The sequence below is a fragment of the Thalia democratica genome, chromosome 6 (genome assembly GCF_965202585.1).
Source record: "Thalia democratica chromosome 6, ktThaDemo2.hap1.1, whole genome shotgun sequence".
NCBI classification, from domain to species: domain Eukaryota; kingdom Metazoa; phylum Chordata; class Thaliacea; order Salpida; family Salpidae; genus Thalia; species Thalia democratica.
The window spans coordinates 22,792,617-22,814,262 of record NC_139170.1 but is presented as its reverse complement, the minus strand read 5'-3'; the positions used below and the strand labels follow the sequence as shown (position 1 = coordinate 22,814,262).

The following is a 21,646-nucleotide window of genomic DNA, read 5'->3' as shown; positions in this document are numbered from 1 at the left end:
TTAATGATGCTTTAACGTGAAACTTAGTTGTTATGAAAAACCAATATTAGTTATTAAACACGTATAAAGTTTATAGGTCATACAATAGTATTTTAATAAATTTTGAAAACTATAACTTTTTAGTTAATATGTTCTTAAAAACAAGAAATTATAGAAAAATAATACTGCAAACATAAACAAACTAGATAAGATAATTGACTATCATTGGATTTAAAGTAATATAAAGGATGTCCTTAATGCAATTCTATAAATTGGCTTTAAACTGGGTGGCCAAATTATTTCGGCAAACTTTTTCCAGGTTTTTGAAATTACTTTTTTTTTTCTGACCATTTTTCGTAGTGAACTAATCTAATATAACTCAGAAAAATAAAACAATCTTTGTGAATCAATTGTAAGTCAAAGGATTAAAAAAACAATTGTTTTACAATATTTTTTGTGTACTTTAAATTGTGTACTGGCATCTTCAAGTTGTTGATACTGATAGCCTCTTTAAAGTATTTATTGCTTTTAACAAAAGTAACTTTTGTTAAACATAAAAATAGTTTCTAGTTTTTCTTTGATAAACTTGTGTGTAAATTTTGTTAATTTACGTGTTTTGATCAACTAATAGAATTTATGAAAAAGAAAACAACAACGCCTTAAGTGTATAGTGTATAGATGACGTAAAGCTAAAAAGTTAAACTAACCAACAAAAGGTATCAAAAAACTTAATCAATAAGTATTATAACCACAGAGATATATAAGATCACTTGAATTAAAAAAAAAACTTGTATGGTTTTATCATAGTATAAATCTAAACTATTAACCATGATTAAACAAAAACAATAAACGTAACTAAATGATACTTATTATAGCTACTTTAAATTCGCTAGGCACAACTAATGACTTATAACTTGTAAAGTTAAGTTTTATTATATATGCTATAAATACATTTAGCATAAAACATTGCATCAGACATTTTTATTTGGCTCTGCTCTTATTTTGCTATTGCTCTTAATTTTCTCTTCTCTTAGTTTTCTCTTAATCTAAGCTCTAATAAGCATCAGTCAGAAATAAGTTCTGGTTGACTGACTTTACATGACATTCAAAACAATGCCTATACGCGACTATGCCTGCCTGATGAGTCCTAATTATGACGAAACCGGTCGTAGGATTGTCTCGGATGCTGTTGTTGTTGATCTTGCGGTAAAGTTCATTAATTATTTAAAACGCTGGAAAGGCAAGTAAAAAAGTAGTTTTATTAATGAAAGTAATAGCTTAACTAATAATTTATCAATTACTAATCAAAAACTTGTATACACTTTTTTTAAGTCTAAAAATGATAAAACTTACAATTTTTATAATATCAAAATTGTTTAAAAACTAAAAATTAAAAAATAGTTCAGGTTTTTTTAGGATTTTTGTACAAAATTCCAGGTTTTTTCAGTTTTTTTGCCTAAATTGTCAAATTTAAGTTTTTTCAAGGTTTTTTGGCCACCCTGTTAAAACTAGCTAAGTATATTAATAATTTTACGAACAATTATTCAACATATTCGAAAAAAACAAACTTTTTGAATGTAACTATAAATGTCGTAGGCAACGGATCCTTGTTTTGGTGGTTTTGAAACGTGCAAATTAAGTGTTTCAGGGCCATCTTGCTGCTTCATGTTGGCAAGTGCTTCTAAACAAATTACCAACTTAGCATTAGAAAGCAATGTGTTTGAATAATGGGCGTTGTTCGAGTACGCTGAATTCTCTAATGACTCTTCGATGTATCGTTTTGATCCAAAATAGTTGAATTTTCCACCGCTTGATAACAGAAAAAGCATGTTGTACCTGTAGCAATTGTAATTAAAATAATTAATTAAGATTTATTAAATTTTTCAAAGAAGTACTAAATCAAAGAAAAAGTACTTCCTTTATTTTGTAAATCTACAAATTAAAAACAAGTATAAAGTACTCTAGTCTAAAATGCATTTAAAACAACATATTACTTATTAAATTCATGATTATTTAAAACAACATTGTATTTGCATAGTAGTTGCTTTATTCAATTGATACATGTTTCGTTGTGTTAAACAATTAAAAAAATTTTACTAAGTTCCAAAAAAAAGCCAGTATGCAAAAAGGTAGAGAAGATAAAGAAGATGAAAATGTGTATTTACTTTGTATAAGCCAAAATTATAATAAAGTAATAGTATTCACCACAATATCTAATAGTATTTCACAGTGTAAAATTAAGTAAGTGTAAGTTAATTAATAAGCATTAACTAATAATATTAAACTATAGTGACATGAAAGATTACAGTTGATTATTTATGCAACATAAAATAACTCCTAGTTATATTTAAAGCTTTAAGTTAAGGACGGTAATATAAAACAGTCTAAATAATACCAAAATTAAATTAAGTTTATAACAAAAATTAAATAAACTGTATTTAAAATAATTTTAGTTTTCAAGAATAATTAATACTTAAAATAAAGTTGCAGTTAAACAATGGAATTTTTGAATAAAGTTTATGTCGTAATAATATGCCTGAAGTTTTACTTATATTTATAAACAGGTACAATTAGCTATAAGGTAATAAAATTTTGTTTAAACACGTTAAAAAGTTATAAGTATTATTATAAAAAAACAACAACTAAGGGCATAACGGGTTTAACTTGTTTTTTTTACAAGTTGATCTTTTTTTGTACAGTTTTATCTCAGCTATCAGACATTTAAAAATGTTTTAAAAAATGGAAAGTAAATTTTGAGATATAAGCAATTAAAGTGTAAGCTCAGTAGGTTCCTAATGGATGGCGCATATAAGATCAGCGAGAAATTTTTTACTGCAGGTTTAAACTAACACTTATTTGTCTGGTTACTTTACACTCAGATAAGTTTTGAAATCTTTATCTAATAATAAATTTTAACTTGTTTTTACAACAAAATTACATTAGCTTATAGCTATTTAAATTTATTAATAAACGAAGTTAAATTTCATGCACATTATTATTTTTTTTAATATTCCACTAGTCTAAAAAGCAACTAGTGTACTCACGGGTAAGATGAATGTGGATATATGTTGGTATAGTATAGAATATATAGTCAACTGCATCATTATAAACCATCGTCCTAGATTATTCGTAAAAATCTGATTAAGTTAATATTTTATTTACAAACTAAAAAAACAAAGATAAATGATAACTACAGCATACTTATTAAAATTAATATTTAAACTTTTTTTAATTTTGCAGTACTTTTTCTTTATTGAACTAACATATGTTTCTATGTGTTAAGCGAGTTAACACACTTCAACGGAGCTCTGTAAAAATAAATGCTGTAAATAAAGAACAGAAGACAAAGTATGTAAAAATGTGTGTTTACTAAAGATGAGTTTTAATTATAGATTAATAGTTAATATTAGGTACATTCCGACTGTTATAAATTGTTAAAAAATAAGTAAAACAACTAACTATATTAATTTATTTATTTTTTATACAGTCCGATTTAATAAAACATACCTTGTACCTAATATTAATCTACAATTATGACTTATCTTTAATAAACACACACATTCACATACTTTATCTTCTATTCTATCCTTACAGTATTTATTTTTTACAGAGCTCCGTTGAAGTTTGTTAACTCACTTGACACACAGAAGCATATGTTAGTTCATAAAAGAAAGAATAAAGTGAATTTTTTTATCATAAATTACAGCGAACTTGATTCGCTAGGAACTTTATTGACAAACGATTAGCTTGAAATTTTGAATATTTAAAACTTATAACAATATACTCAAACATAAATATACAATCCAATAACTAATAAGCTCATACTTAAATATTAAGATAACAAACCAGCTACATCTTATAAATAAACATTCCGAAGTATTTTAAATTGTAAGTTCACAACGCACCACCACCTGACTGCCTACTGCCACTGCTTTAAAAACGTTGTCTGTTTGATAAAGAAAGCAAAGAAATTTACTCTTTTTATACGTACAGACTAATCCATTACTATAACAACAATTTATATCCATTTACGAAATTTTAAAGAGGCAAATAAAAACGTAGAGAAAACACATAAATTTTACTGCTGCCTATAACGCGTTTTTTATTACATATTCCCGCTACTAAACTTAGTTTTTCTTTTTAATTTATAAAATTAGAGTCGCTTATGGCGATTCAAGTCAATTTCTAAATAACTATTTTATTTCAAGTATTAGTTAATTTAGAAAGCTTTAATGCAGAGCTTGGCAACGTTTTTCAATCAACGGGGCCGGATCCAGAAAAACTAGTTTTTTGCGGGCCGGAGCATTTTGAATAAGTGATTTAATGAATCCAGTATACAGGTCCAGCTGGATAATGACTTTCAGATCCGGGTGCGGCCGAATATTAATCTAAAAAACTTATTTGGATCGGACTGGATACTGATATTAAAAAAAGATCCAGATCCGTCAGATTTTAATTTAAATAAAAGTTTCGGATCCGGCTGGAATCTAATTTTATGGATAAGGTTGGTCTCGTTTTTGAACTCTTTTAGTTCACAAAACTTTCTTAAGTCTGACAACTTAAGATGTAAATTGAGACATTTCAGATGTTTATATGATGTCTATAAATAGAATTGACATGGTAATTGACAAAGGTACGTATGCAAAATATCATACTTCAATAAAAATTCTGCTTAGGGTAATTTGAAAAAAGGATATTTCAACTAAGTTAGAACAACACAAAACATTAGTACAAACTAAATTTAAAAAGCTAATTTTAAACATGTTTCTAATGTCAAATTCTTACAGTTTTGTTTTGTAAAAATATGATATATGAATATGATATATGTATTTTTATAAATCTTTTGTAATACTGACCCTTAGCGGGCCTGTCACTTCGCTCGCGGCCAGTCATTTTCACTCTGCGGGCTGGATTCGACCCGCGGGCCGTACGTTGCCCAGCCCTACTTAAATGAATTTAAGGGTATCTCACTTCGATTGTAATTTTAATTTGAACTATTTTGTTTTAAAACTACTTTATTTTATCATTCCTAACTTAAAGCCTTAAATATAATTTGTATAAGATAATTAATTTATGTTATATAAACAATCACTTTCATAACACTGACATTTAAATTTATGTATTAATTCTTACTAATTTACTTACGCTTACTCCGTTTTACATTGTGAATGATAGATAACTATCGTAATTACTGTTATTAGTTATCAATCTATTATAGTTATAGCTTTTAGTATTCATCTTCTTTGTCTTTAATCTTTTTTGCAGTACTTGTGTTAATCAGTTAACTGTTTAACACAGAGAAATGTGCGTCAGTTGAAAATGAAAATCTGTGCGAATTCTTGTTATTACTGTATATTCCAACGAGTTTGTTAAGGATCTTTAGTAGCTAACTACTGGCAAGTAATTTTCTAAAAATTCAATTACTTTTATCTATTTTATCCAATTGAAAACTTTAACGTATTTAAATAAGTCATGAAATTTTTATTTGAAATTTATAACTTAAATAGAGTAAGGATTTTTTCAATTATTTTGAATCCTGACAAAAACGATCCTTATTAATGTTTTACAAAATTTTATTAATTTTGTATTCTTAAGTACAGTAGACTACCGCTTAAGTACGCAAATTGAACCCGACCAAAAAGTGCGTACTTAGCACGGGTAGTGCGTACTTTTTGACGACATAGTATGATATGAAATTTAGTTGTTTGTTTTCTTTCTTACAACTAGCCACCAAATAATTAAGTCAAATAAACAAGTCTTTAACTACTTTATTTAATACAATTTATTACATAGTTCTAATCTGCAAAATTTTTTGATAGATTTTAAAATGATTTATTTTTCCTTTATAAAGTTTATACATAATTAATACATACATTTAATATAGAAAGTCAATGTCAGTCAATGATATAAAAAAGAATATTAAGCCATATTTTCTGTTTGTATTTTTATTTTGACTTTATAAAATTTGCAACTAGTTTTTGTGGTTAACTAGTTTTATATTATGTCACACTAAAATTAGCCTTTCATTCGCAGATATTCTAAAAGTTTTTGAATAACAAAGAATTAGAAATTTTAGAAAAATTTAGAGAAATTTAGAAAAATGTATGGTAAGCTTCAGAAAATGACTCTATGGAACAATTATTAGGATAAAGGTAAATTTTCACCACCAAAGCCAACATATGTCTCCCGTGATAATATGAGGGAACTTCTTAGGATTTTCAATGCTTAAATGAGAATGGATTCTCGATTTTGTCTTTCTGGATAAGTGCGTACTTAAGGCGGGGTGCGTACCAAAAAAAGTGCGTACTTAAGCGGTAGTCTACTGTATACAATCAAAATATTAACTATAAATAGATAACATTAAAATAATTTGCTTGCATATAATATGTTATAAATTTTACTTTGGTTGAGATTCTGGGTTAGCATACAGTCTTCCAAAGATTTTTGAAATTTGAAGTAAAGCAACAACACCAGAAGCATCAGAATTTGCACCATGAGACAACAGCTAATAAAAATAGGTACAGCATAAGAATAAACTATTAGTATAACTTACAAATAATTTTATACCAAAAAATTATTTATTCATAAAATATTTTACGCCTGTATATCAAAATTATAACATAGTTACAAATAAATAAAAGCTATATAAATAAGGATAACATACTAAAAAATAATACAAAGAAATCTAAAACTATTAACAACTTACAATTAACATATTTTTACTCAAGCTTTACTTGTTACATACTAAAATTGTAATCTGTTTTAACAGGGTTCGTGCGCGAAATTCCTTTTCATTTAGCCTGACAGAGACCTATTTAGCCTGAAATTTTTTCAAAGTAGAAAAAATCACCTTCAGAAGGCATTTTGGGTATCGGGGGGTCTTAATTAGCAAATTAACGCAATAAAAGTATTCACAAAACTACTTTTAAAGAAAATAAAAATTTAAATGAATTATTTTTCAACATCTATCAATCCCTTACCCAGCAACTTGAATATTTTTAACTGGTCATTATAATTTCTGCTTCAATGAATTCATACCTTTATTAAATTTTGGGGCTTAGTTACATCCACAACTTATCACCCATATACAAGGTTCGTGTCAATTAGTACTTGAATTTGTCAATTATAAGTTACATGACTGGACCAGAAGCTTTTATTAAAACAGAAATTTGAATAAGTCTGTAAAAGAAAAACAAAATGTAATTAAACACATCTCTCAAAAACTTTATGTTATCATTAAAGCATCTAATTTTTAAAATAACTAACCAAAATAATCATGATATTACATAATATGTTTTGGTTTTAAGAAAACAAATAGAGAGATCTCAACTGCTGGAGGAGAAATAATATATTTATTCTTTCAAAAATTTATTTTACAAACTAAGTTTCGGTCAAAGACCTCTTCAGTGCTTAAATAAATCTTATTCAAATAGAATCTATTTGTAATATTCTATATGTAATATTCTATATTCTATATATCTATATGTAATAAATTCTTATTCTATTTGAATAAGATTTATTTAAGCACTGAAGAGGTCTTTGACCGAAACTTAGTTTGTAAAATAAATTTTTGAAAGAATAAATATATGATATTACATAAGTAATTTTTAGTCTTGTGAATATCTCTAATAACTTTGAATAAACAGAAAATAAAATATGTGAACAAACTGCTAAGAGTATTAATCTATAAAGTATTTGGTATAAAAGCCTTTATATTAGAAATTAAAACAGTTTAACCAACTAAGCTCTGAAAAACAAAGCTCATGTAAACAAATTCAAACAAACAGTCAAGTTGTTGAACTAAACTGTAATGTTTAAACTGTACTTTTTTATGAATTTTTATAGTTATGACGTATATAATCTACTAAAAACAAAATAATGAAGATTCTTAAAATTATTTTAGAGATTCAACAAAAGGTTTTAAGCACTTATTTTTACAAATACTGACTGATTTTGTCTTTAATAACTAAATCTTTATTTAGAAATAAATTCACATCTCAATTTGATCTTAATTAAAAAAATTTCATGCATTTGAACTGACAAAAACTGAGATTCTCAAATTTTTAAACACAAAAACTGATTTAGCCTGACGTTTTTCAACTTTTTTCAAAAAAACTGATTTAGCTTGATTTAGCCTGACTTAGCCTGACGCGCACGAACCCTGTTTTAATCATATATTCATACGTTACAATACTATTTTAACTAATTTTCTAAACTACCTATTAACTAAATATTTTCATTATCACTTGAAAACGAAACTTTTTTTGTTTTTTAACGTTTGTGAAATAAAAATAAAAGAAAACGAGTAACCTAAACACATACTTAGTTGCAAATGGTATACACATACCAAATAAAAATATCAAAATTTTAGGAGTAATAGTTTTAAACAATAAACTACGAAAGAACTATAAACAACAACCAAGTAAACTTATTTTAAAACTTACAGGAGTAACACCAAACGAGTCATAGTGAGCAACAATTGCAATGGTTGGAAGTTGTTCAGGCACGCCTGCTCCCAGCAAAACACCCTGTAAAATAAAATTTAATTATTGATATTCAAAATATGCTGTAAAATAAACTTACTTTGTCACTCAACTTGACTGTGAGAAACTTTCAGAGATACTAAAATTTTAACAAAACTAGTCGATAGTAAAAAATAATATATATAAAATTAAACTGCTACATTTTAAAAAAAGATGTTAGTAAAAAATATCATACAATAATTTTAGGCTAGTTTGTAACGATTTGATATTGTCTTTCGCCGCAAAGTTTATATTTTTGTTCCTGTTTTGTGTAGTCAAGTGACTGAACTGTCTAGAATTTTTGTGGAAACTTTATTTGTAAAAAAAAATACAAAGGGTAGCGTTTTCATTATCTTAAATTAAAAGTATATCTTAGTTATTTTCTCGCTCATTTGTGTTTTAATGTTTATTATCACTCATAGTTTATGCTTAGCCTTGTTTGTTGTAGTTTCATAAAACTTTCATTTGTTTTAGTTTTGTGTAAATAAAATATTTATCTCCTTAAAAACAGTATTTTTTAAAGTACTATTAAAGAAGTTGAAACTAATCTATTTTATGAACTTACCTAATAAATTAACAAAAAAATATCAAAATAATAAATTTGTAATAGAAAAGAATTTATCATTCAACTTTTGTTCTTTTATAAAGAGCAACTACATAAGTATTTTAATAACTTTAATTAATATGTTATATTTAAATTAATAACTATTTCATAACTTGAAATAATTTTAGACTATATTTTAAAGCGGACTATACTATAAATTTAGAAATAAGATAAAAATAGTAAAGCCAATTTTTTTAATGATAAAAATGCAGGTTAAAAAACATTAAAGAAAATGATTATCTTGATTTTTTAAATCAACATACAAACAAAAAATCTAATTAAGTCACACCATGATGAATAACTTTTTTGTCTGTTTTGACTTTTTTGTCTGTTTTTAATTATTTTAACTTAAAGCTTTAAATATTCCTTTTACTGTTACTAACAATTTTTGTACACTGTTTAAGATAAAAGGTCTTGACACATTTGTTTATTTTTTTAAAGATTGTCTTAGTTAAACTTTTATTAATCTTTTTTTTTACAAACATAAGACTTAAAAATATTAAAAGATTACTAAAAAGTTGTAGGGGTGAAAGTGTTTTTAGTTTCCACCTTCCATATGGAACCGATAAAACTCTTAAACTTAGATAGGTTTTATCTCAAAACTTATTTGAAATTTTTTAAACTTTTAAAGTGAACCGATTGCTTAGTTGTTAAAGTTACAGTAAGAACTTTAATTATTAAAAATTATTTCGTTGAATTTACCTATGTTATACACTGTTAGTATTTATTTTGTGTTTTTGATAATACAGTAACCTGCCAACTAGGTTCGCATTTCCTAAGTACATACTACCAGTATGGTACGATTTTTTAGCCGAAAAACGCTGTGTTCAAAATGTTTTTTTTTTAAACAAACCTAAAAGTAGTATGTAATACAGAAGTATTATATTTTTAAATATATTGCACTGCACTAAACTTAATTTAACTTGAACTAAAACAAACAGAAAATAAATTATAAACTTACAAACTGTATATTTTTAAATATTTAAAACAAACATATTACAGTTAATTTATTTAACGAAAACAACACTTAATCCTTTACTGTTGTGTTTTCAATCCAAGAAAACTAGTTAAAATTCAAAAATTGCGAAATATGAAACAAATTAACAGAAGTAAAATTTTATAAAGCTCAAAACTAGCTTTTTTTAATCACAAATTAATAAATGCACAATCAAGGTTTTACAAACATTTATTTATTTAAAATTAGTAATTAATTATTTGAACTATGTAAATTTTTAGGTTAAAAGGAAATACAGTACACTACCGCTTAAGTACGCAAATTGAACCCGACCAAAAAGTGCGTATTTAGCACGGGTAGTGCGTACTTTTTGACGACATAGTATAATATGAAATTTAGTTGTTTGTTTTCTTTCTTACAACTAGCCACCAAATAATTAAGCCAAACAAACAAGTCTTTTTATTTTAAATAACATTTAATACATAATTCTAATTTGTAAATTTTTTTAATAAATCTTGAAATGATTTATTTTTTCTATAAAAAGTTTCTACATAATTAATACATACATTTAATATAGAAAGTCAATGTCAGTCAATGATTAAAAAAAAATATTAAGCTACATTTTGTTTTGTTAGAGGAAAAGTACCAAACTACATTTTGTTTACCAAACATTTTCAAAACATCGATGTATGTACATTTAAATTAATTTATGACTTAACTATTTTGTATTTGTAGGTTTTTTTAACTTTGTCATCTATATTTATTTTATATTATTACAGCTCAAATATCATTATTCTTTTTACTTTTCTGCAACTACTACATAAGTCTTAAGTTTATTAACATTTAATAACAGGACTGTCACAATCTCAGGTTACTTTAGACTACTCAGGATTACTCACCCTAGTTTAAAAGTTGTGAAAGTCTCAGGCTAACTCAGCAGGTTGGCCATTCTACCTGGAAACATAAAATAATCTGGAAAAACTTGATGATTGAAAATTTAGGCAAAAAAACTGGAATTTCTTATAAGTTCTAGTATAACATCCTTTACTTTGTCTTTCTGGATAAGTGCGTACTTAGGCGTGATGCGTACCAAAAAAAGTGCGTACTTAAGCGGTAGTATACTGTACAATATAATAAAAAAAACTTTGTGGGTGAATTACAAACATAATTATTAATACATAAATAAATATTTACATATATAATAATACATACTATTTATTATACTCAAGACTTATAATATATGTATGTACTTTCAATAAATATATTTTGTTGATATGAAACTGATTTTTGTTTTGGGGACTTTTTCTTTAATAGTCATTTGTTAGCTTTAGTGGCTTTGAAGTTAAAAAATCTTTGTATTAGACTTATTGCAGGTAATTTAAAACTAAAACTTCCTAGGTATGCACTGCCAGTTGGATACGCACTTTGTGATCATAGTGCGTACCTAGCTGGAAGGTTACTGTACTCGTTTAAGTGAAAAAGCGGTTGATTCATGTTTTATCATGATCAATATTCCATTTATGTTTGAAGTTTTAATATAACTGCATACTTTAATATTAATAAACAATAATATTAAAGGTAGTTCAAATTGCTCTCTTACCACTATGACGTCATCACACATCATTTCAAATATTTTAATTTTTTTGCAGATTCGTAATTTTTTCGAGCTAGCTACGTCCCTGGTAACAACTATCACAAAAACACATTCTATATTTTTAAAACGATTTGAAAAAAAAATTATGAGATATCTTATAATTTTCTTTAATTTTTTATCTTTCTTTGTTTATTATAAGTTTTTTTGAAAAAATCCGTGAAATGCCGCATTGAAACATTCTTTAAATCGTCTTAAAAAGCGTAGATTGTGATTTGGTGATAATCGCTAAATGTAGAAAAAATTCCAACCCAAAAATTAAAGATCAATTTTTTTAATTTCCATACAACTTACATATTGGCTACTTTCATAAAAAATGGTATCACCTTACTCCACGCTTCTTTTTACCATTTAAAACATTTCACACTATGAATTTGTGATATTTTCTAAATGTAAATAGATTTCAAGCTAAAAACTCAAAGGTCACAATTTTTGTAAGCACCTTACTATGCATATACTATAATAAATTTAAATGAACCATCATTCAACAACAAAAACCAAACTTTAGTTACCAGCAATTATGAGTTCAGTATTGATTACATAAATCACTAAAAAATACTTTATTACGTCAACCACTAAAATATTTTTAAAGCATAATAAAGATTTTAAAATTGACTTCATTTAGTAATTAATTTAATGCAACCACTAAAAAGTATAAGTACCTGAATATTAGTCATATAGTGGTTGTCAATAGGCGAACTAGATGATTTTTTACTAGTTAAGTGGTAACCAACAAAACTTGCTGCTTCAACCATTGCTTGGAGAGCTGATCCTTTCGATTTATTAGTAGCCTCAGTAACCTAAAAATATTCAAATACTTTTTATTATATAATTACTTTTGTTTTTTTTAACTAAACTAGTAGTATTTACAATTACAATTATTAATTTCAAAGACAAAAAATTAGTAGATTATATTATGATAACGTATGGTCATGCAAGTAGCAACTGGAATTTCCACAAAAAAACAGAACCGAAAAAAATCTTGTTAGCAACTTAAAAATAGAAAAAAAAAATATTTAAAACCATATGAGATTCTTAAAGTAATTAAAAATAAATACTTAAATTAGTATTGAGCTACTTTTAATTATTTAAGTTTATTTAATTAAGTTTAAATACAAAACTAGTTCTTACTTACTTTTGTATATATTTTTTTTACTTCACCGTCTTCATTTATAAAATAAACAGGACATTTTGGTTCTGAATGAACCAAATCATCTTCTACTTCCATCAAATTCTGCCAAGTAATAATGCATATACTATTTATAAGATAAATAAGTACTGTAAAAAAATTACAAAAATAGTGAGACTCAAAAATTATTAACTTACAACTTTCAGAATTACTTGGATACTTACTTTTGCTTGTTGATAGGTCATGTTATTATTAATTATAACAATAATAGAAGAAGGATTGCTTTGTAGAACTTTATTGTAGTTTGCAAGGGTTAAATCATCTGTTTTAATGAATACAGATTTTCTATCAAAAGAAGCAGACTCAAATGTCCTAGCTTCTGAACTAATAGCAACATGTGGGCTGCCTGTAAATGTATTTAATTAATAATATGTTATTATTTTTTGAAAATATAAATACCTTTTATACATGGTTCTTTCTGAATATAAACATACAAAGTTTTTTGTAAAAATAAATCGAAAACTTAAATAATAATAATAAAAATGTTATATCTATAAAACAATAATAAGCTTATGATAACCAATAAACTAAACATTGACTTATTCAGCAAACAAAATTATAAAATATACAATTGTTTTACTTTTAAACTATGTAATTATTTGAAACATTTGAGGAATACTTCCTGAAAATTTGAGATCTTTAGCTCAAAAATTAAAGTAGTAGTTACATTGAAGATTAAAAAACAGAAGCAAATATTCAGTACTATTTTGAACTAAGTATGTAGAGGTTACTTATTATGTTTTTAATACATGAACAAAACTATATTAAGTTTAATTTTCTAGTGATAAATGTTAAATAAATTTGAAAACATTTGGCTAGTTAAACAGCTAAAATATAAGTGAAAATTAATATGTATGAAAAAATTTTTAAAAAAATTAGAGTTTAGCAAGTAAAACTTAAGTTAAGGTATGTTAAGTAATAAATTGTTAATAGTTTTATTTTTCAATTTAATATTATCCTTAGTCAATAGTAATTCTAGGCTGTAGAGTCTGCTTTGTTTACATTTTTTAAAAGCTTTAAAGTTTTGTAGTATGTTAAAGCTTTGACAGCATGTGCAACTAAAAAAGTCAAAACTCTGACATAGTTAAAAACTTTAAAGCTTTTATAAAATATAAACAAAACAGACTCTACAGCCTGGAATTAATATTTGATGGAAGAAAAACGGTCTAATTTGAATACCAAATGGCGTAAGTTAAAACAAAAAATATTACAAATTTATTTATTAATAGCATATGGGGGGTCAGACAATTTTTTACTAAAAATAACATTGGAACTTATATGAAAGCTTAAAGTACAAACTACAAGCCAGTTTTTATAGAATAAAAAATCTTAATTAACTTTTGAGATATTGTAAATTTTATAAAAAGTTTCCGATACAAACGTATGGACCACAAATTTTTGGGGTCAATTTTCTCAAAGTTTAAAAATCTATCCTCTCCTTGATTTTTTTAGCAAGAGATCTCAATTTTTCATGAAAAGTTCCTTTTATAAATTTAAAGACTTTGAATGTTGAAATTTGATAAATATTAAAAATTAAAGTTTTAGAAAAATAAAACAAAAAAAAGGTGTTTTTTTAATCAAAACTTCATTTTTCAAATTTAAATAATTCCTGCATTCAATCTTTTTAACATTTAATAATGGACTTAATGTGAAAATTTGAAGAAGATCGCTAAAAAATGAAGGAGATAGATTTTTAGTGAAATTGTCTTTTTTTGTCTTTTTAGTTTGCACCTTCCATTAGGAACCTATTGAGGTCACCAACTTTTATAGCTCATATCTTGAAAATTACTTTGAGTTTTTTCAAGCGGTTAAAAATGTCTGATACCTCAGATAAAACTCTATAAAATAAGATCTACTTGTAAAAATCAAGGGGAACCCCCCTTTGCCCTTAACATATCTATATCTTTACTAAAGTTTATTTTGCTAAATTCTGAAAACTGTATTCATTCAAACTTAGTCATACGTCATAACTTTAACTTATTTTTAAACTGTAAACTAACAAAATCTTTTCAAAATCATTTAAAATTTATCTCTTGAAGATGAAACTCAGTTTAGTTTTAAAACTTCCGTGTTAAAAATTATAAAATAAAATGACCATTGTTAAATTTATTGATTCACTAATTAATGGTTGTTGTTTTACTTTTTATTCAAAATATACTGCATACTACTTTTCATATTAAAGCGCTTTACTGCCTTCTCAAACATAAATACTAAATTTTCTAACTTTATAATACAAATTAAATAGCTGTCCTATTGTTGATACATATGGTGACGTAATTATTAGATATATTTTGTTCAATCATTAGCAACTGTAAAGAAGTTTGAATTACTATTCTTTCCATTCATGCAAGTGGTTTATATTCTAATTTGTTTTTTGTTGTGTATTTTAGTTTACTTTAATTAATTTAGACTTAATAATTACAAAAATTATAAAACTTTATAACAGTCGGAATCAACATCAGGTATTTTACCTATTATCAACTATTAACCTCTAAAAATCTGTAGAAATACTAGTAGAAAATTTTATTTTAATGAACACATGTAACACCTACTTTATCTTTTATTCTTTCATTACAGTATTTATTTTCTACAGAACCCAATTGAAATGTCTTAATCTGTTAACACGCATAAACATATGTTGGTACAATAAAGGAAGATTACTGTATAATTTGTTTTTATTTTTAAATAAAATGAGTAACCTCTACATACTCAGTTGCAAGTCGCATAAAAAGTTGCAAGTTCCAAGTTGCATAAAAACCTTTAAAAACCTTCCTATAATGTAATACATATGTTTGTGTAAAAAACTTGTTACAAAACTGACTATAATGCATAAGTTAATTGAAGTATTCACATTGTATAAAACTGACTTGAAGTTTTATTTTTAAGCTTTCATATATAAGCCAGTTTTAATTTTGTTAAAAAGTGCCTTAACCTTCCTTATGGCCTAAAATTCATAACTATAAACAAACTTTACAACAAGCAAAATAAAATGTAATCTACTTCACTGACAACAAGGTATTTATTTTACTTTGAAATAATACCTTACTTTAAGTAAGATAACAGTTTTCAAATATCAAAGTACTAATTTGATAAATTAAATTTACTAGCCATAATTCATTCCAGCCAGATCATATTGTTGCATCCTATAGGCAGAAAATTCATGAGCAGCATCAACACCAGTGGAAGATGCTAATACCATGACCAAAACTGGCATCAAAATGCAAGCTAATGGTTTGATAGCATCAATTGAATCTGATATTTCTTCCAACATAATGCAACTATGAGATATATATATGTTTAACCTACAATCAAAGTATTACTTAATATTAAGATAAAAAGAGCATAATAATATTACTAATGGTAAATTTATTTATTGAAAAAAATTTATTAGAAAATCAGACAGTTACTAAGTTTTACGGTTTAAAGGATTATCAATCTGCAATTTTGTAATCAAATAACTAATAAAATTACATACAAAATGTAGTTAGATTTTACCAATTTCTTATCATTTTAGTAGATTTTCTTATCAATTTAAAGACTTGTCATTTTAATAATTTTTTTATTGCATAATTGCAGTTTGATAATCTGTTCAGCAGTGAAACCTAGTAGCTGTCTGATTTTGTAATAATTATACTTTTCAATATATGAGTCTTCAACTTTAATTGATTCCTGTGTAAAATCTTTTAAACACAAATTTGAAGAATTTTTTATTTATGAAAAAAAGTTAGAATCAAACATTCATAAAAAGGTAAAATTGTACTTGTTAAATATAATTTAAAGAAACAAAAAAATTAAAGCCTGATATTTAAATTGTTATTTGCTTCATAAATTTCTTTTAGTAGTCTTAATTTGGACAGTAATAAAAACTTTAAAACTTATCATAAAAATTAATTTAATACATAAGTTGAAACTGTTTAGTTTTTAATTTTCCATTTTATATGTAATTTTGAGCAGTTTATCATGCTGCAAGCTATTTATGTTGTTGTGTATTTTTTTCTGATATATCTTCAAATAAAGGTTATAATTTAAAGATTATTATTTAAATTTTCTTAATAAAAATTTAAAATTTAAATCACGTTTGGAATTAAATCATAAGTTTATGTTTTTTGTTTGTTTAACCTTGAACCTCAGCCAATTTAAAAGTCAAGCTGCTGTGAAATGACATTTATATTATCTCACCTCACATTAAGTTTATTCATATATTATTGTTTATGTTTTAAGTTAATAAAATTGAAGTAAATTAACAAAATGAGTAAAAACTTTATTACTAGAAAACTATGTCTTAGACTAGGAGTCAGCAAACTGTGGCCTTTAGGCCTTCAAAATTTTATTTAAATTAATTTAATATAATATTGATTTCAAATAAAAAACTTTTGTATTTTCTTAACAAAATAATCTATTGCTTAAATTAAATTTTTTGTTCAAAAAAAGTAGCAAAAATATATTTTTAAACACATCAAAATCATTTAGTAAACTTTAAGGTTTGTCTGATTTGAATATTTGCTGAATCAACAAAAACAGGAATTTTAATTATTAAAACTTTATTTTTTGATTAATTATTTAAATGTTTGGGTAAGGTGGGTTATGGATAAAGGTATAAATTTTAGAAATCAAAAAAAAATCTTTTTTTTAAATGCTGATTCAGAAAACATGCAAATAAAACTGGCCTATAAGTATGGTTTCAAAATTTATCCTTTTTTGATCTGCCTACCTCTGTCTTGGACGTTGGGCTATGAAAAACTAAGCTAATCAATTTTTGGACTTTACCCACTAATATTTACTTCAGTGCATATAAACTTAACATTGTGTTGGATATCAGCAGCAGTTTCTCACGACTACGCCAGCCTGATAAGACCCAATAAGCACAAAACGGTTCGTAGGTTGTTTTGGATGCTGTTGTTTTAATAGTAAAAATTAAACTTATAAAAAGTTTAATGTTAAGTAGTGAATGGCAAATTATTGTCATATTTTTATGGTTTATTCAAATTAAAACTAAAATTCATTTTTTTAGATAACTGTTGTTAAGAAAACAAGTTTGTATTTCCATAACCATGTAACCCATGTAATTTTTCTAGACAACAAATCAAACAAACTTCAGCCTCGTCAAAGTTTTTACAGTTTTTATTGACATTATAAAGACTGAACAACTTGACTTAAATTATGAATTAACTTTGCTAAATGTACATTATAGAAAACCAAAGCCTAGGTCAAAAGTCATATTGTTCAATTTTTATTCTACATTTCATAGTGTTAAGAGCAGGGTTGCCACTTGGTCAGGAAAAGTCAGGAAATCAGGAAAAGTCAGGAAAAATTTAAAAAAATTACAAAAGTCAGGAATAGTCAGGAAAAAATGGGGGGTTTTGAAAAAAAGTCAGGAAAAGTCAGGAAATTTGATAAAATTTAGAAAAAGTCAGATTTTGTCATTTTATATTTACAGAATTCCTTGTTTTTCGAAGCCTTCAAATGGTAAAAATTAATTACAAGTCCTTTAAAGTCAGAAAAAATTCCAAAATTTTCCTAGAAATTTACAAAAATATTTAATTTTATTTCTAATGCATCATCTGGTATAAATTAGTAAAATATCCTTTACAAAACTGGAAAAATTTTCTACTAACATATTGAACAAGTACCCTACTTAGCAGATTTTGTAAACTTTTTAGTATTGATGATCTGTAGCAAGGACACTTCCATAGTTAAACTGTGATATATACACAAAAGTTTATCTAGCATAATTTTAGAATCAAAGTGTTTTTTGTTTAAGTAAATAATTGAGTTCTTTATAACTAAGCAGTTAGTTTAGTATTTTATGTAACAAGTTAATGTGTATACTTTACCTCTATAATTTAAATATATAAATTTATAAAATAAGTTATAAGAGAGGTATATGCCAAGACTAAGTTTACTTATTATTTGTATTTTTTGTAGAGTAACTTAAATTTTTAAAGTAATTAAGAGTATATTTATTTGTTACAAATTTTATACTAAATGGTAAAAGGAAATGTTTTATAAATGAAAGTAAAAATAAAGAGTGCCAAAAGAAAAGAAATGAAGCCCACAAGTTGTGGCTTGATTTAGAGACAAGATTCTCTTCAACAAGTGTAGGGGCAGCAGATGAGAGCGATTTAAATAAAATGAGAAAATGATTTTAACTGCCAAGAAAATAAAACGGAATGCAGTTCAGATGAAGGAAACCATATCTTCATTAGATGAAGAGGTTGAAGTGCTAATAAAAAAAAACGGAGAAAATAAATTTTAGTATTCTAAAAAAAAACAGTATTTGATTAAGTACTTAATTGTTTTAATGTTTTAACTGTAAAAGTTCGTTATTGATTTTAGGTTTTGATTGTAAAAGTTCCATATATGTTGTTTCGTTTATTTAGATAACATTTATGCTGGGAAATTCTAAAAAATTGTGTTCTTTATTGTTTTAAGGTTTCAACTGTAAAAATTTGTTATTGATTAAGATTTTAGCTGTGAAAGTTTGTTATTAATTTAAGGTTTTAATTGTAAAAGTTCCTTATATGACGTTTGTTTATCTAGATACATTTATGCTAGGAAATGCTAAAAAATTAAGTCTTTTTTCAGACAAGCTGTGTTTATAAAGTAATAATACAAGTATTTTGCTGACAGAGCTGTTTATTACAAACATCAATCATACACAGATGGTTTAAGTGATATACTGGAATTTTGATGATAGAATTCAGCAAAAAACTGTTGTTTTTAACCTGTATTAAATTTAGATTGAAAGCTTTATATAGTTTTAAGTGTTAGATTATGTATTTTAGAATAAGTTTAATTTAAGAGTTTGATTTAAAAAAGTCTGGAAAATTTTGGTAAAAAGTCAGGAAAAGTCAGGAAATTTTTCTCAGCTTGATCAGTGGCAACCATGTAAGAGATACTTGCTTAAGAACTACAGCTTCATGATTTTCCTACATTAAGGTTTTTAGTGTTGATATTATAAGCTTGTGAATATTTGGCAAACAAAGTGTCACTAAGAGTTAGTTTTGTTAAAAGATAGTATTTATCTTTGGTTTAATTAATGCACGGTTTCCCAAACTTTTTTTCAAAAGACCCCCTAAAAAGAAATTAAAAAAGCTATGGCCCCCTCCAACAAGATTACTCAGAAAACTACTATTAAAAACACCTAAGACCTTTTTTTACTCTTCATCATCAAGTCCAGAACATCTAATGCTAGATTCAAAACTACCATTAAAAACAGCTAAAACCTTTTTATTTGCTCTTCATCAAGTCCAGAATATCTAGCATAAGTTTCAATTTATAAACTCATGGCCCACTAAATTTCTGTCATGGCCCATATTGAGGCCAGTTGGCCCACTTTGGGAAACCCTGGTTTAATGTTATATTTAAATGGGGCAGATAGAATTACACATGATGTAATTTATTTGCTTGAACTTGAAAAATGATTTTAGGGTTGCTAAACATTATTGTAAATATCTTCCACGATTTGTGAATATCTTCTAGGTTCATTTTTAGCAAAAAACTAAACTTAGGTTGGAAAACCTGTCTTTAATAATACAGGTTCCGTGGGCGATTTTTTTTTATTTAGCCAGACTGAGAACAATTTTTTCTAAGTAAGGAAAATTCCCTTAAGAATTCATTTTAGGTATTGGGGGATCTTGATTATTACTATTGTAGTCTCTGACTTCAGCCAGCTTTACCTCAAAAATATTTTGAGCTTTAAAAATCTGCAAAATGCAACTCATAGCTTAGTTACAACTCAATAAAATAAGACTAAATTGACCTCCCCTCCCCCCCCCCTATGCCCTTAGTATAAAAAATTCAGTGATAAGTTTTAAAATAAATGTTATATCTAATCTAATCTAATACTATTGTAAAAAATTAATATATATCACTAAACACAAATGTTCAATTTAATTAAGCACTAAGTAAAAACATTACAACCAGAAGGTTTATAATAAAACATTGTACATTGTTGTGTTTTATGAATTGAAATGAAATGCTTACACGAGTATTAAAATAAGTAAAAACATTTATTATAGTATTTTGACTAATACTTAAAATTGATACATAATTATAAACCCTAAACTCTAAATAATTACAGTGATTGTTGATGTCATATCAGATTTAAAAAGCTTTCACTTAAATTAAAAAAACCTTTAATGTTTTGTTCTTGTAAAGAAAAATGAATTGCACCTAAAATTTATACTCCCACAAAACTTATTACTCATATCTTAAAGCTAAGTTTTAGTGTTGTGAATATTTCTAACAACTTTAAACAAACAGTAATATATATGAATAAACTGCTAAGAGTTTTAATTAAAAAAGCATTTGGTATAAAGCCTTTAAATTAAACAGTTCAACCAACTAAGCTATGAAAAACATAGTTGATGTAAACAAATTCAAAGAAACAGCCCAACATTTCACCATTCATAAATTGTTGTCCATGGGTTATGTACACATCTACAATAACAAGTTAGAGTTTAATTTTAGTTGTAACCTTTCTGGAACTTTACATATGCTTGTTTAAAACGAATTTGTTGAATACTTAAATACTCTTTTTTTTATTGAAATAAGGTAGCCAATCAATATTAAGAAACTAATGTTGTACTGTACTATAAATTGAAAAACAGTTTACAAGATTATACTGTACAACCAGCTTTTTTTTTAAATTTTAACCAAGTTATAACTAACCTTCAATTTTTTTATTATTATTTCAAAACAAATAGTTAACACTTTCTACGATTGAACGTATGGAAAAAATATG

The 21,646-nt window shown here is 25.6% G+C and overlaps 1 protein-coding gene across 2 annotated transcripts in view; it reads right to left on the bottom strand.

Annotated features, from left to right (window-relative positions):
- Positions 1–21,359, bottom strand: part of LOC145837951 (BOS complex subunit ncln-like) — a 53,574-nt gene extending 32,215 nt beyond the window's left edge. For both annotated transcript variants that reach the window (XR_014370021.1, XM_082945446.1), the window contains exons 1-8: positions 21,248–21,359; positions 16,005–16,178; positions 13,065–13,242; positions 12,847–12,945; positions 12,374–12,511; positions 8,424–8,507; positions 6,381–6,484; positions 1,548–1,815 (exon numbers count right to left, since the gene is read on the bottom strand). Coding sequence is in view for 1 of the 2 variants with exons in the window: in XM_082945446.1 (XP_082801572.1) it covers positions 1,548–1,815; positions 6,381–6,484; positions 8,424–8,507; positions 12,374–12,511; positions 12,847–12,945; positions 13,065–13,242; positions 16,005–16,178; positions 21,248–21,309 (1,107 nt within the window). In the remaining variant the exon portion in view is untranslated. The remainder of the gene's footprint in view (positions 1–1,547; positions 1,816–6,380; positions 6,485–8,423; positions 8,508–12,373; positions 12,512–12,846; positions 12,946–13,064; positions 13,243–16,004; positions 16,179–21,247) is intronic.
- Positions 21,360–21,646: the final 287 nt, after the last annotated feature.